Here is a 14677-nt window from a genome sequence, read left to right on the forward strand (position 1 = left end):
ATACCTGTGGGGTATAGCTATACAGTGTGGGATATATATACTTGTTAAAGTGTTCCAGGCTTCATTCAAAGCAGAAACAGAAGCAGCAAAAGACCAGGATTAAAAAAAGAATGAGAAATGGTGCTCATAAAGACTTCTGAATATTTTAGCCCTTGTTTTGTGATGATGAAGCAAGCATAATGCTGTATTTCATTGATTCAGTGGGCTCATGATTAAAATAAACTAATGTACCAATTTAGGGGTTTTGTGATTCTTTCTCTTTTTTTTTTTTTCCTTTAACAAGGAAAGAAAAAAAAAGCTTTTTAACAGTTCCTCACGGCAGGCATAATGTGCATCTGTGCTCTGATTTACTGCACATGCTGCCTTCTCTAGCATCATGTTAAGTTAGGATATCAGCATGGTAGGTCACACAGTGGGAATGACCTTTTGCTAATCACTACACATCAGTTACTACTGGCACACAGCTCATTACTAAGAAACCCTCCAACTAGCTGGCTTTCAAATCCGCTCACACTTTGATTCTTTTTTCCCCTTTTCTTTCTTTCTTTTTTTCCTCCAGACTGAAGATTATACTTTTACATAAAATCTCTGTTGTGTAATTGTGCCAACTAGGGTTCCAAAGTCAAAAAGGCACCCAGTTAATTTTCCATGATTATAAAAGGAGCCTGAAAATTCATACTGAAGGTAGGCCTGTAATCTTGGGTTTCATTAAAAAGGTCAGAACATTTTTCCTCACCACGTATTATTAAAATGTTTGAGGGCTGCCATTAATTTGATTTTTCAGGACACAGAAATCTCACTGGAAATTAGAATGTAATCCTGTTGTTGCTTTCCTGACACTTTTCATAGGGCAGGATACGGCTGCAGGGACTAAGAGCTCTCCTGCCATTTACAATTGGTTACTTTGGCCAAATGGCAGGTGACTAATGCAAGACAAACTGTTTGCACAACCTGGGAGCACCGGGTTTAATTTCAGCTCTGAAAGAGGGGTGAAAGTGTTTCCATTGACGCTGAACCGTGAGCTGTGCCCTGCCAATACATCTGCCATGCTTAATACACAACATGCCCCCCACCCCTGACAATGTGATTATTAGAGGTACAGAATTCAATAGCCTAGGAATACAAAACATAGCAGGAGCAAGATGAAAGGGTTTTTGACTCACCGGCCATTTGCTGAATGCCGCTGAAGGCACCCAAGTTACTGGAGGAAGTTGCTTGCTGCAGGAGCTGCAAATGAACAACACAACACAGCAATCTATCTGACAGTAATGCAACAAATGAAGATAAAACTAAAATGAGCCATCATTTCGCGTTTGGAATATTTCTGCTTTCCTTTACATTTATACAGTCTCTTGCTTCTGTCTGCTGTTGGAATGAACATCCCTAGAGTCAATGCTGTAAATCCATATTAATGTCTAATCTCTATTAAGAAACACAGAGACACAAGGGAAACTCAATAACATGGCTGCTTTAAAACAATTAATCAATTTATTCTTTTTAACAACCAGGTGTTAAATCTATTTAAACCAACATAGTGTGACTAATTACAACCCTCTGTAGTCTAGTAGTTACCATAACTCATCTCTGTCAATCATGGTCCATTCTTCCCCACCCCTGTGAATTCAGTTTTTTTTTTTATTATCTTTATGAATCAAGCATACAGATATTAATCAGACTGGTATTTGTATATATAGCAATTTAATCTATCTCAATATTAATTAGCCAACCTCAGTTCTACTATATATATTTAATTGCTGGGTAAATTTCTGTTTATATTACTATACCAAAACATTATATGCATACAAATGATGTATTTATACATACACAATGCATATATATGAGCACATCCATTTCACAGAATCATAGACTGGTTTGGCTTGGAAGGGACCTAAAAGATCCTCCATTTCCAGCCCCCCTGTCGCAGGCAGGGACACCTTCCACTAGGCTGGGTTGCTCAAAGCCCCATCCAGCCTGGCCTTGAACAGTTCCAGGGTTGGGGCAGCCTCAGCTTCTCTGGATAACCTGTGCCATTCTCTCACCACCCTTACAGGAAACAATTTCTTCTGACTATCTCATCTAAACCTGCCCTCTCTGTTTAAAATCATTACCCCCTTGTCCCATCATGAAATGTCCCTGTAAAAAGGACCTCTCTAGCTTTGTTGGAGGCCTCCTTCAGGTATGGAAAACCCTAAGAACAGAGGCTTCTGTTCTCCAGGCTGAACAGCCCCAGCTCTTTCAGCCCTCTCTCCATAGCAGAAGTGCTTCAAGCCTCTGATCACCTTTGTGGCCTTCTCTGGATTTGCTCCAACAGGTCCCTGTCCTTCCTGTGCTGGCTCCCCAGAGCTGGGTGCAGCACTGCAGAGCTCTCACCAGAGCAGAGAAGAGAGGCAGAACCCCCTGCCTTGACCTGCTGCCCACAGTGCTGGGGGTGAAGCCCAGGACATGTTTGACTTTCTTTCAGTGATAAGTCGTGTTAAGCTTCTCATCCACCAATACTTCCAAGTTCTCCTCAGGGCTGCTCTTGGTCCATGCTCTGGTGCTTGGATTTCCCTGATTCAGGGTCAGGACCTTGTACTTGGCCTTGTACTTTGTAAGGTTATATTTGTCTCACTTGGAACCATGAGGAACCCCCAGGTTATCCAAAAGCTCCTCAACCAGACCTCTCAACTCCAGATCCACAAAAGGCACAGGCTCCCTCTCAGCTGTGGTGAAGGGGAGCCTCTCTTGGCCATCCAGGACTGAAGACATGTGGCAGTGGATTTCAGATTTTCCAGCAGGGACAGCAGCTACCACATGTTCCTCATCTTACAAATGGACCAAGGAAAATACCATTTTAAATTTATGTTTTTTCCTGGCCATATTCACTTTCTAGATGAGGGGATATGAACCATGCATGTTTAGCATTGACAGAACCATGCATTTAAAGCAAAAGCCATTTCCAAGTGAAAATGTGGAAATTTGATGATTGAACCACAACATTCTAGTTTAGAGGGTGCACCATATGGATATGGCCCCTACAGAGTTCAGCTGCCTATCTGTCCTTAAGGAATCTATATCTATCCCTATCCCTATCCCTATCCCTATCCCTATCCCTATCCCTATCCCTATCCCTATCCCTATCCCTATCCCTATCCCTATCCCTATCCCTATCCCTATCCCTATCCCTATCCCTATCCCTATCCCTATCCCAATCCCAATTTATCCCTAAGGAAGAACTTAAATTTTATTCCAGCTAAAAAAACTAGACTCTAACATTCAAAACCCCTAATAAAACTAATGGAATCAAATTATATTTACAGTGGAGGGGTTGGAACTAGATGAGCTTTAAGGTCCCTTCCAACCCAAGCCTTTCTATGAATCTATGATTTGTTTTGTAGATAAACACATGCAGAAGAAGACACACTGGATATCCTGGACAATTTAGCAATTTACTGCAGGGAGTTTAGTAGAACTGATTTACCATGGTCCTAAAATAAACAGAGTATAGTACAGCCACCACCTCTGAAATGAACTTACAGCTAGATATTGTGGTGTGAGTCCTCCAAGACCTGTGAGGTTTCCCCAAGTGGCAGTATTGAGCTGTTGCATCTGCTGAGCCAGCTGCTGCTGCAAGCGCCGCTGCTCCTTGTCCTTTTGGGTGTCAGCAAACTTCACCACGATTGGCGAAGAGCAGCCCTGTGGTTGGACAGATTGGGAGAGACAGAAGGGTTAAATCACACCGGGTCTCCCTTGCCCTGTGAGCTCAGCCATGTCCTGTAGGGCCACTGGCACTGGCACAACCAGATCTTTCACCCTCTCTTTGTGACTGGTGTGTGTAGGACCCCAAGGACTAAGATTTTCAGGTTCTTAGGAAAAGAGGCTATGGAGAAATTATGGATTCTCCAGCTCTTTTTATAAAGCACCTTTCCTCAGGCTCTCTTTTCCTTCCAGCTATCACAATTGCTGCCAGAGACAGCCAAGTGTACCAGTCCTCTTTAATTAAGCTTCAAGCTGATGAGATGGACGCGATGCTTTGTGTGCAGTCTGTTTTCAGGGAACGCCAAAGGGAGAGGTGTCCAAGCTCGGTGCTGCCAGGGACCACACAGCCAACACTGCCCTGCCACGGTGTCTGGCTGTGCCATCACGCTCAGTGCAGCTGGTGTGGGACCCTGAAGAGTCTGGGAGCAGCAGATTTACCTCAGCAAGGCACTGGCCCTGCTCACTCCAAGGACCCCCAGCCAGTTCACCCACCTGCGGTCCACTCCCAGGCACGCTTTGTGTCAAGCACCCTTGAGATGGGAACAAAGGGCAGGATGCAGACCAAAAGGGACTAGTTCTGGTGACAGCAGCCCATTCCTGATTGCCACCACTTCTTCTATTGCTTCTATCAGCCTCTTGTTACATGGTATGGCAAGGCTGTGAGATGCCTTAGGAAATAGGGAAGCTGTAAGAAAGAGCAGCTAGAGGTCTGGTCTGCAGTCTATTCCTCACCCATGGCTGAGGGACCCTTGGGAAGAAGTTGGAGGTCACAGACCAAATGGACTTTTGAGGGAAACTGGAATTTTGCTTAAACTTCAAATTAGGCATTCTTGGGCAAAGTCACTGAGACAATGAGACATGATTATGAAAGATGTCTCTGTTGATTTCTCTCTGATTTTTCCCTGCTAAGAAATGTTTCATATTTTAACCTTTCAAGTCTTAATTTTTGTCAGATCAAGAAAGCAAACTATATACTGCAATGATTCAGTTCTTCAAATTAATTCAAGCATTTTATGAGTCATCAAAACTGTCAATCCATTTCGTACTGCTTTTCAACTTCACAGCATCCAATGAATAACTCCACTTGCCATGCTTTGTTATACTAATTTCTTGTCTAACTTCAATGTGAACACAATGGCAGGAGTGATAAGTGACTCAAGTCAAGAAACACAGCAGTGCTTTAGCCAAAGTGTAGAGCGTGGGATGCAGAGCAGGGTTGTACTTCACCTACTCTTCCCATGGCTGCTCTCACAACACTGTGAACATCTCCAGAAAAGTTCCTGTTCTCAATTACTTAACAAAGAGCAGCCATGTACCTTTTCTCTGAAAAACCTCACACTAGGACAAGTGATAAAAATATTCCAAATCATCAGATGAAATGATGAAATAAACCGCAATAGTAATAACAATAATAGTAGTAATAATAATAATAATAATAATAATAATAATAATAATAATAATAACAATCTCTCATATAAAGATCCCCCATGAACACTGTTCCTTTAGAATTATCTTAGAAAATCATTGCTTGTGGTTTATTATTCCACCTCCAATTCTTTTCCTGTGTGTTTCATTCTAAAAATGTCTTTCAGTGTTTCAGTGAGGAAGAAAGGAGATACATAACACTCCAGCAATCAAATAAAGATTATGAAGGAGTCGGCTTGTTACACAATTACCTCTCTCTAGTGATTTTTATACTAATATTAAAAATAAGATCATTTAGAAAAAAAGAAGAAAGAAAAAGGAGCCGGGGGTAGAGGATGTGAGAGATATTTTTCTGGTTTTGCTAATAAAAAAAAGCAAGCTGTTTCTATCTTATAAGAGGTTTGATAACATGGGCTAAGAACAACTGGAACTTACTGCCTTCTGCCTGGATGTACAGGAGAATCAAGTATATTTCCAAAGAAATAGAAATGAGTATCAAAGGAAGAAATATTATATGGTTATTTGAGTTTTCAGTTTGGTAGTTCAGCATTCAACACTACAGCTGACATATTTATGAATGCTTAAATGTCAGTAAATTGTATAAAAACAATATCTCTGCAATTTATGAATCTATAATTCATTTTTTCACTGTCTGCTCTATATTTCATCACTTCATCATTTTCAAGAAAGCAAACATTCTGAAGACTGAGATTATATCTAGCAAGTGGCTCTATATGAGAAAAGGCTTGTTATTGTTGTATCAAATTTACTCCATGATAACAAATTAGTGTCTTCTACTGCTGCTGCATTTGAATGACTTAAACAAACAAACAAACAAAAAACTCTACAGAAAAGAAATAGACGAGCAAACACTTCAGAGCAGCAATTATATTTTAAAAATCAGTTGATTTAACCAGGTCAGTAAGTCAGGTGGAAAGAGCAGTAAGAGAATGCATTATTCTATGAGACGTGTTCATCTGAACTTAACAACCTCATTGTTCTTTCTTAGCCCTCTTTGAAAATTCATCTTGGTCAATGATGCATGCTAAAGAACTGAAAATAATAAAAAAAGGAAAAAAAAAAATCTGTAGCAATTGGGTTGAAATGCAATTGTGTACTACGTATCTTCCCCTAAGCCCACTTTTGTTTGCAAAAGAACATGAAGCCAAAGTGTCCAAGGATGACTGTTTCAGGCTGAGGGTTGACATGTAACACTAGTCAACCCAATTTAACTTTTCACTAGAAGACTACTGGCAAAAGTGAGCAAATATTTTTTTTGCCTACAGAGTGATTCCTATTTGATGCAGTTGTATTTTCTATTTTGAGAGGAAGCTTCCAGTACACACACACAAGGTGCATCTCCCTTCCTCATTCAATGGTTTCATATTTCCATGCCATTCAGGGCCATTTTCTTGCCAACAGCTGGTGCTGCCTTCATATTTTTCTGTTGTGAAGTTGAGTTCCTCCTCCACGGAGAGGGAGGGTGCATGGCTTCTTCCCAAGAAGGGGCTCAGCCTAAGCTCAACTGACCCAAAGACCCAGATGTTCAAAGGGCACAATATTTGGAATTGCCTTGCCAATTTGGGGATCTCACTGATGGTGTCTCTAAAGGTGTTGAGAAGGATTTTGATCCAAGAATAACTGTTCTACAGAACTAATCTTGTTAAGAGTATCCTGTTAAAATGCAGCCCCTATGGAGTGCTGCATGAAACAAAGGACTGGGAGAATTTGTCTGGGATGTGTTATGTCTTTATTTTACTGTCTTCAGAAGTAGAGCTGCGCAAAATTCATTTTGCTAGATGGAAAAATACATTAAAACACATGGAAAATATAGGTAAAACACAGTATTACCAATAAACATTTCCTTTTTGCTTGGAACCAAACCCAGTAAAACATATAGATCTGAATTAATGGAGTAGTGCACGGCAGACAAATTACTACAGGTATTATTCCAGAGACTCAAAGTGGCAGTTTTTTCACAATATACTGTCAGACTGCATAGACTGTATAACAGCAGCTTTCTAGTAAAGATCATTTCATTTATTCTCATCTCATTGGCAGACTCTCAACTAAAACTGTATACCCAGGGTCTAAAAATGCATTGCACTGAAAAGAAAACACATCGATTATAAAAGAAGCTCAACCAAATTCAAACGTGATGTTGGGAAAGACAATAGCTTTGCAATGCTGATATCATTACTTGTGCTATACAGGAAACAGTTAGTGACATTTTCATGCAGTGGCTTGAATTTTATCTTCTCTCCTCCTTGTCCTCTGTCCACCCTCCCACCCCTGGAGTCCCCCCTTGGCTCGTTACACAAAGCAGCTCAACGACATGACGCAATAATGATTGTTCAGCACCCAGCATGCTTTGGGAGACTAGAGCATTGCAAAGGAAAATCACTGAGAGAAAAAAAAAATAAAATTGAAAGGTCCTGGTGGAAAAAGAAATAATAATAATAATAATAAAAATAAAAAAAAAAGAGAAACAAGTGCACATAACATCAATGCCACCTCTGAGAAAAATCATCACTACACGAAGATACAGTATACATAATACAGTATAACATGCACTCTCCAATGATAAGCTAGAAGATCCAGAGTAAGTAAAGATTTCATACTTGTGCGGTTTTTTGTGCAAAGTTCTGAAAGACCATGACAAAAATCACAGACTGAAAAAAGTTTTGAGATTGCCAGACAAGCTGTGGCATTCAATAACCACTCCAATGACCAGATCATTAGCCAGCAGCTAAAGTCACATTAAGTGAACCAGTTTAAAGTTTTGAGTTGCTCATCATGATAAAATATGAGGCCATAGAGGCAGTTTGGAAAGGAATGAAGAGTGTTGCTTGTGAGGGGCCAGCCACGATGGTGCTCTGCAGGAAGTGCCACACTCCGATATGCTCTGTCATTATTAGCATTTTTATTGGCTACATGAAGAAGGCAAAATAATATTAACTTAAAAAGAGATTCTATTTGCAGAAAAACACATGCACTAGTAACTCAGTGTGGCCATGTTAAATCTCTTGAGCTTTTTCTCAGAGCAGTGCAAACCACAACACTTAGAAATCTATTTAAAAGAAACTAAGATTTTTCTTTGGGGGGAACTTGTGTTAAAAATAGAGGTAATTTACTCATCAGAGATACTCTGAGTACGACTGAGGAGTGGTATTCACAGTTTTTTTATTTTCTGCTGAATGCCACTGAAAACAGGATTGAGAGCTGTGTTTGGATACCACACAGCAGCCTTATTGTGCTCTTTTAGGTGATGGAGAAAAATAAAGCTTCACAAAGACAGGTAGAGTGAGCTGGTAAAAAATTTAAATCTGTGATTGTCATGTGTCTGATCTGATCCAGGAGAGCATGGCTTTACCATTCGCAATCATTTGCACAAAGAAAACAAAGAAAGGGCAAATGATACAGTACTGTACCTCCATGGTCTGAGACTGGTGCATGGCTTTGATTGCATTCTGTGCCATTGCCCTTGTAGAAAATGTGACAAACGCACAGCCTGTGGGAACAAGGGGACAGGGAGCAGGAAAGACAAAAAACAACAAGACAAAAGGGTTGGACGCTTGTTAAACCAACACAGTCTACGAGAACGGCCACAAGACGACACTGTTCTCAGTAGTACATAAAAATAAACAACTTCTCTAGTTTATTTATTGACAGTGCTGACTTGCTAATCTGACCATAGATGAAAGAAAAAAAATTAGGTGGGGATGGGTGACAAGAAGGGATTTTGTTTAATTTTTTTGTTTGTTTTGCTTTGTTTTTCTCTTTTGTTTTGTTTGCTTGTTTGTTCTGTTTTGTTACTGTTTTTGTTCTTCAGCCACAGGGTTTGAAATAAATAAGGCTTTTATGTAGCCTTTGGATTGCATAGTTAAATCTATTCAGACCATGCATTAACAATTGCTTGCTCTGGCTTTTGTGTAGGTAAACTGTGGATAGTGAATAAATGTCGGCATCACTGACAGCTGAACTGAGAATTTAATAAAGGGGTCCATAACATCACAAATTACTGTGATGCACCAAGAAGGATCATACAAATAAGAATGAGAAAAACTCCAGTGTGTATCCTGTGACTATTTCTGAAAAGACTCAGACAAAATTCAGTAATGTAGGTGGAATCTCAACACTTAAGAAGGTAACATTTTAAAATAAAAATCCTTATGGTGTTTGTTTCTCTGAGTTCTAGGTACAAGTATAATTCTTTGATCTGTGAAAGCTATTGCCAGCTTGAACAATTCTGAAGCTATTTGCATGATTAACTGAAAAAAAAATCACTCATTTTTTCCACTCTTCAGCCTTTAAAATCATAATGAAAAGCCAGTAGGCTAATGCCTGGGCTATTTTTCCACCCTTTTACTATTGTCAGCCATACCTACACTGGCCATGGTGCAGGTCAACGTTTTCAGTGCATGACTCACTGCCCTTTTGGCTAATAAAAACATTGCCTCCTGAGATTTACATTTTATTCTTCATGCACCCCTGGGCATCTTAAAGAAAAAGACTGTGAAATTAATGCAGATTCAGGCTGATTTTGTAATAATACCATGGCACACTAAAAGCTTAGCTAAAGCAACACAGACTTATTTCACTTGTGATCTCTAATGACTTTAAAAGTGCATTGATTTTCAGCTCCCTTAGCCTTGCACAGTTTGAACTTAGGTTTCAGAGAATAATTTAGTGTTCCACTCAATTTCCTCAAAACATTATTATTATTACTACTTAAAAGATTTCCAAATGAAGCAGATCTAAGCACTGAGAGGCTAAAGCATATTGTCATTTTAGAGCTAATGCATGAAAGCTGCATTCTGGCATCAAAAATACAATATTATTGCCCCTGTGGCCAATGGGCAAAATAAACCATTTTGCAATCCAGCAATCAACAGATTGTTTGGTTTATGCAAATCAATTTGAGGCATAAAATACCTTTTCTTTTTAGCTCTGTGTGTACCTGGTAAGATTATCAAGTCAAGACTGTATTCACATTTTAATCAAACAACAGTAAGAGAAAGCAATGCCTGATCATTACCCAAAAGCACTACATCTAGTCATGAAAATAAAGTCAATGCATTTTTGCATCATGCGGTATTTTTTTTTCTCTTTAATGTAAAGGCCCTTGATTCCAGAGAACCTAAGCTGGCTTATGTAGCTCTGGCTGATAGATGAGCATCATAAAATCAGAAATCAGAATTCTTTTACCCACACTTCACCACAACATTGTGACTCTGTATTTCTTAGGTAACAAAACAGCTGATGATATCTCACTACTGTTTAGCCACACTACACAATGCTATACTAGTCTTGTTCAGCAACAAATTTCTGTCAAAGAATATGATGTAACAAACCAGCTTTCTGTACAGAAATCTAGACAAAATGTGCAGTAGAAGGGTAAATAATCGACAGTACTTCTCCTAGATTCCATATTGCTGCTGTGCACTAAAATTAAAGAGGCCCAAATTTACCATCTCAAAGTAATCTTTCTTAACACCATTCCTGTTATTAGCATTATTCTTTTCTTGCAAATTCAGTGGGGGATGAGCACAAATAAGAGATATACTGGAGGGCAGGCAAGGAACCCCATACAGAGCCTTGAATAATATTGTTGATAATGGTCAAGAAACTGCTTCCTTCACTTCTTTGGCTCTCACTATCCAGGAGTGTGTACTATAGTGACAATTACTGGATGGAGGTTTCAAATGCATGAGAAGCATGTAAAATGTCAACAAAAATCAGTAAGACACAGTTTATGCATTTATCACAATTTCTCCCCAGCAGTTCTGCTGTTAAGTAACTTACTGAGAGATGTTGCGATTAGCAGGTCTCAAAAGAAATTGAATCAGCAGAGAAATAAGGCTGCATTCCTCTCAAGATAAAGCAGACTCCCCCTTCCCTCCCTTAAGCTTTCTCTCTTTTAAACCACAGGGCTCAGCTGCTGGGCACTTTCTGCAAAGCCTCACTCCTCACTCCTCAGCCCAAAACCATTTGCATGGGTCTCGTTGCCTTTGTCATGGAGCAAAAAGACCTTTGTAGCAGATCTCTGTACTAATTTGAAAGAAACTTGTTCTTTGGGCAAGGGGAATGCCTGATGAATGAGGTTATGCATCTTGAATTTGAGCATTTGGAAGCAGCATTCCACAGAGAGGATGGGGTTGCATTTTAATTAGGGTTTGCCAGCCAGAGGCTACAAGGTTAAGTCCTCTTGTTATCTCCCTTCAGCAGGCCATTTCCCACCGATGGACAGTGGCCATTTCCACAGTAAATTTCCAATTTACCTCAATAACCTGGCAAAAATTCAGTAGACAATGCTATTTCTAAATTACTTGAAAATCCAGACTTTAAGAGGTTGCCATTAAGTGCCCCAATTAAATGTTTGTTAATTTAAGCATCCTTGCAAACATTGCTACATGTAGTCACATTCAAGGTTTATTTTCAGCTACCAAACCTGGACACTCACACACAACATTTGTATATTTATTATGTGTGCAAATATATTTTATTGTGCATGGAATATGGGATCATATATATTTTATTATGTGTGAACTGTGGATGCCTTTCCTTCATGATCAGACTGCCACACTGGAAGGGAGTTAAGCCTATGTCCTAGGATTTGGTCTATTTAACTCAATCACTTTGCATTTACAATTTAGGTGTTCAGAAAAGCTGTTCTTCTGAAATGCTTGTATTTACTGCCATGGTCAATGATTTTCCTCCGTGGGGGACACATGTGCTCGAGGAGGATGGTTTAGTTGGGCACCCAGACTTTGATCAGAAGTTGGTGTCCAAGGACACTGGATTTCATTTCTTGTTTCTGAAGGGTTGGGGAAGCCCTTTGCAGCACACTCTCACTCAGTGTGTCACGGGTGCAGGTGGTCTTTTGGGAACACACTGCCAGCCTTAGGACTGTAAATCACAATTATAAGAGGACAGGACTAATCAGATTTCATGCCTCGTGGTGCAAGGAAACAAGAAAGATTTCCGTGGCCTCTTACCTCATCCTATGAAACGTGGCATTGACTGGCATGCCACAGAACAAGGTCTTTCAGACCCACAGCTACAAGCAAACTATTTCTGGTCCTGATACTCAATTATCCCCTTCTCACTGGAGCTCTCTGGGAGGGAAAATATGGAGAGGGGGATATTTCTATAGCTAATGCCTTGAAATAACTTCATTTTCTCCAACCAGCTACCTAGTTACACCAAAAAATAGATTGTTTTGTAAAAACAGCCAACCTACAAGACACCTTGCACTTATTTATCAGCTCTGATTTAAAAATGTCAGGGATCACTGACAGAAGGAAAAAGGGAAGGAGAAAGAAGATGTAAGAATTTTGGCTGCTTCTCCAAGGCTGCCTTCTCACCCCCTAGAGCAGATAAATGAGTGACTGGGGAAAGGCTGCTGGAAGCAATTTCCTTCTGCAGGCAGAATTGGTGTAAAGCATCCAGCCCTGGCAAGGGAGAAATTTCGGATCCCATTATCACATCTGCCACATTGGCTGAGAGAACATCTAAACTCACAGGGTTACTCCTTACCCCTCTCCCACCACAAACTGAAAGAGAATCCTGAAAAAGCAATGAAATGTGATAGGCTTGATCCTGGCTATCCCAAACCTAGGGCTTGCTGCTTGAGTGACTGAATATTTGAAATATTTAAGAAAGCTCAGCTCTGCCCCATTTCAGCTCCTGCTTCATGTGATTCTTCTCATCTCAGGCTTTCCTAGAAGTGTTGAGAAACATTCATTAAGCAGTTCTTGCACAGCCTAACACAAAATCAACACCTGTGAGCTGCAGGTGAAGTAGAACATTTTTATGTATGGACCTCAGGTAAGGTTCATACCTAGACAAGAAACCTCCCTCATAAAACCACCACGGTCTACCAGAGGTTTTAAAGTGAAGCCAAGGGGAGATGCAAAGTGCAGAGACATTGTTTGGAATTCTAAAAACATGGTTTTTACACAGAAGAACACCCAAGAGGTTTTCAAAGCCACCCAGGCAACTGCAGTGCTGTGAGCTGCTGCACAGCTGGTGCTGCAATGGTTGCACCACAGCTTCCCAGTACACTGCAAACAAGTTTTTCTTCAATTTCTGTGAAGAAACAAAAGTGAAAAGCTGACAAATACTCCTGCAAGGAGTAGTTGGGCTCCTCTGAGATGAAAGCTTCTATTTAAAGAAAAGGCTTTAATAAAAAGCTATGGAAATTGAAGTGGGATAAAATAAGCTCTAGTTGAGTTAAAATGTTTCTAGCTGAGATTGACAAGTAGGCTTTTCCTTTTCCTTTTCCTTGGTAATACATCCCAGTCTGAAGGAAGGAACATCCTGGAAAAAAGCCTTCTAATGAAGACATCACACAAAAATTTGTCTTGGTGGCTAAAATACATTTCATCTACAAACTAAATTGTACATCAAATTGTTTACTGTAGTGGTATTTGGTTGTTGAGTATTACCTAAGACAAACAATGACAGGGCTGAGACCAAGTGCAACAATTCAGTCTAAAGAAAATAATTTGAAAAAGCCACAGTGAAGCTCTTCAGTTTATACATAACAGGCACATAAAGGTAACAAGAGGCACATCCTGTAACCATGGCTCAGCTCTTCAGCTCTACTGACTTGACTATTGACCAGATGACAGCTTGTAGATTTTAAATTTCCTGAAGCTCATGGTTCCCTCGAAGCATTTCTAATTGGACATTCAATTACCCACCCTGCAAAGAACAGACTTCAGTAAGTGGAATTTACACAAAGATAGAATTAAATGGGTACCAAAGACCATATTCTCTAACTGTGCCTCGATGATCCTCTTGTTGGAATAAAGCCTCTTGAAAATTATTTAATTTCAGGATTGCCCCTTGGGAGGGATTGCTGCAAAACTGCAGTAATGGAAATCTGAGATGTAGCTACTGGCCAAAGGCCAGCAGAGACATTGGTCAGTTGGATGTGTTTCTTCCCTCCCAGCTGCAAAAGAGCTTCAGCAAGGGAAAACAAAATTAAATGTGCCATAATGATTGGAAAAAGTGAAAATGTTACCACATGGCAGCAAAAGGAATAAGGCATGGAGGTGCTTCTGAAGAGCTACTGAAAACACAGCACTTCCATTGTCCTTCCCACCACTTACTGATACTCAATTCAGAAGGTGACCCCTAATCTAGGGTGTTCCCACAGCTGGCACTTTGTGTTACTTTAGCTCAGAAAGGAGCAGTAAATATCCACAGGAAAGAAAACCACAGCATAAAAGTCTCCTCACCCATCCTTCCCTGCAATTAATTGTGATGCAAATACTAATTTTCTTTTACTAATTCATCAAGAAAACCCTTGAATCTGAAAGTTCTGAATGGATTTTCAAGCAATTAAATTGCCTCACCATGGTGTAACTTGCTATTCCCTTTCTAACCTGCTCTTAAGGCAAAGAAAGAATGAAAAAAACAATCCTTGTAATCAATGTCTGCAGAAATGTTCACTTGTCCCATGTGCCTGGTGATGTTTTGTTAAAAAATCATACAATTAGGAGCC

At 40.0% G+C, this 14677-nt stretch overlaps 1 protein-coding gene across 13 annotated transcripts in view; it reads right to left on the reverse strand.

The window, feature by feature from the left end:
- Positions 1–14677, reverse strand: part of CELF2 (CUGBP Elav-like family member 2) — a 373808-nt gene that overhangs the window by 49633 nt on the left and 309498 nt on the right. For all 13 annotated transcript variants that reach the window (XM_056507927.1, XM_056507918.1, XM_056507892.1 and 10 more), the window contains 3 exons: positions 8595–8674; positions 3517–3675; positions 1164–1227 (listed from right to left, as the gene is read on the reverse strand). In XM_056507927.1, coding sequence (XP_056363902.1) covers positions 1164–1227; positions 3517–3675; positions 8595–8674 — 303 coding nt within the window. The remainder of the gene's footprint in view (positions 1–1163; positions 1228–3516; positions 3676–8594; positions 8675–14677) is intronic.

This window comes from Oenanthe melanoleuca, chromosome 1A, assembly GCF_029582105.1.
Source record: "Oenanthe melanoleuca isolate GR-GAL-2019-014 chromosome 1A, OMel1.0, whole genome shotgun sequence".
Taxonomy (NCBI): Eukaryota; Metazoa; Chordata; class Aves; order Passeriformes; family Muscicapidae; genus Oenanthe; species Oenanthe melanoleuca.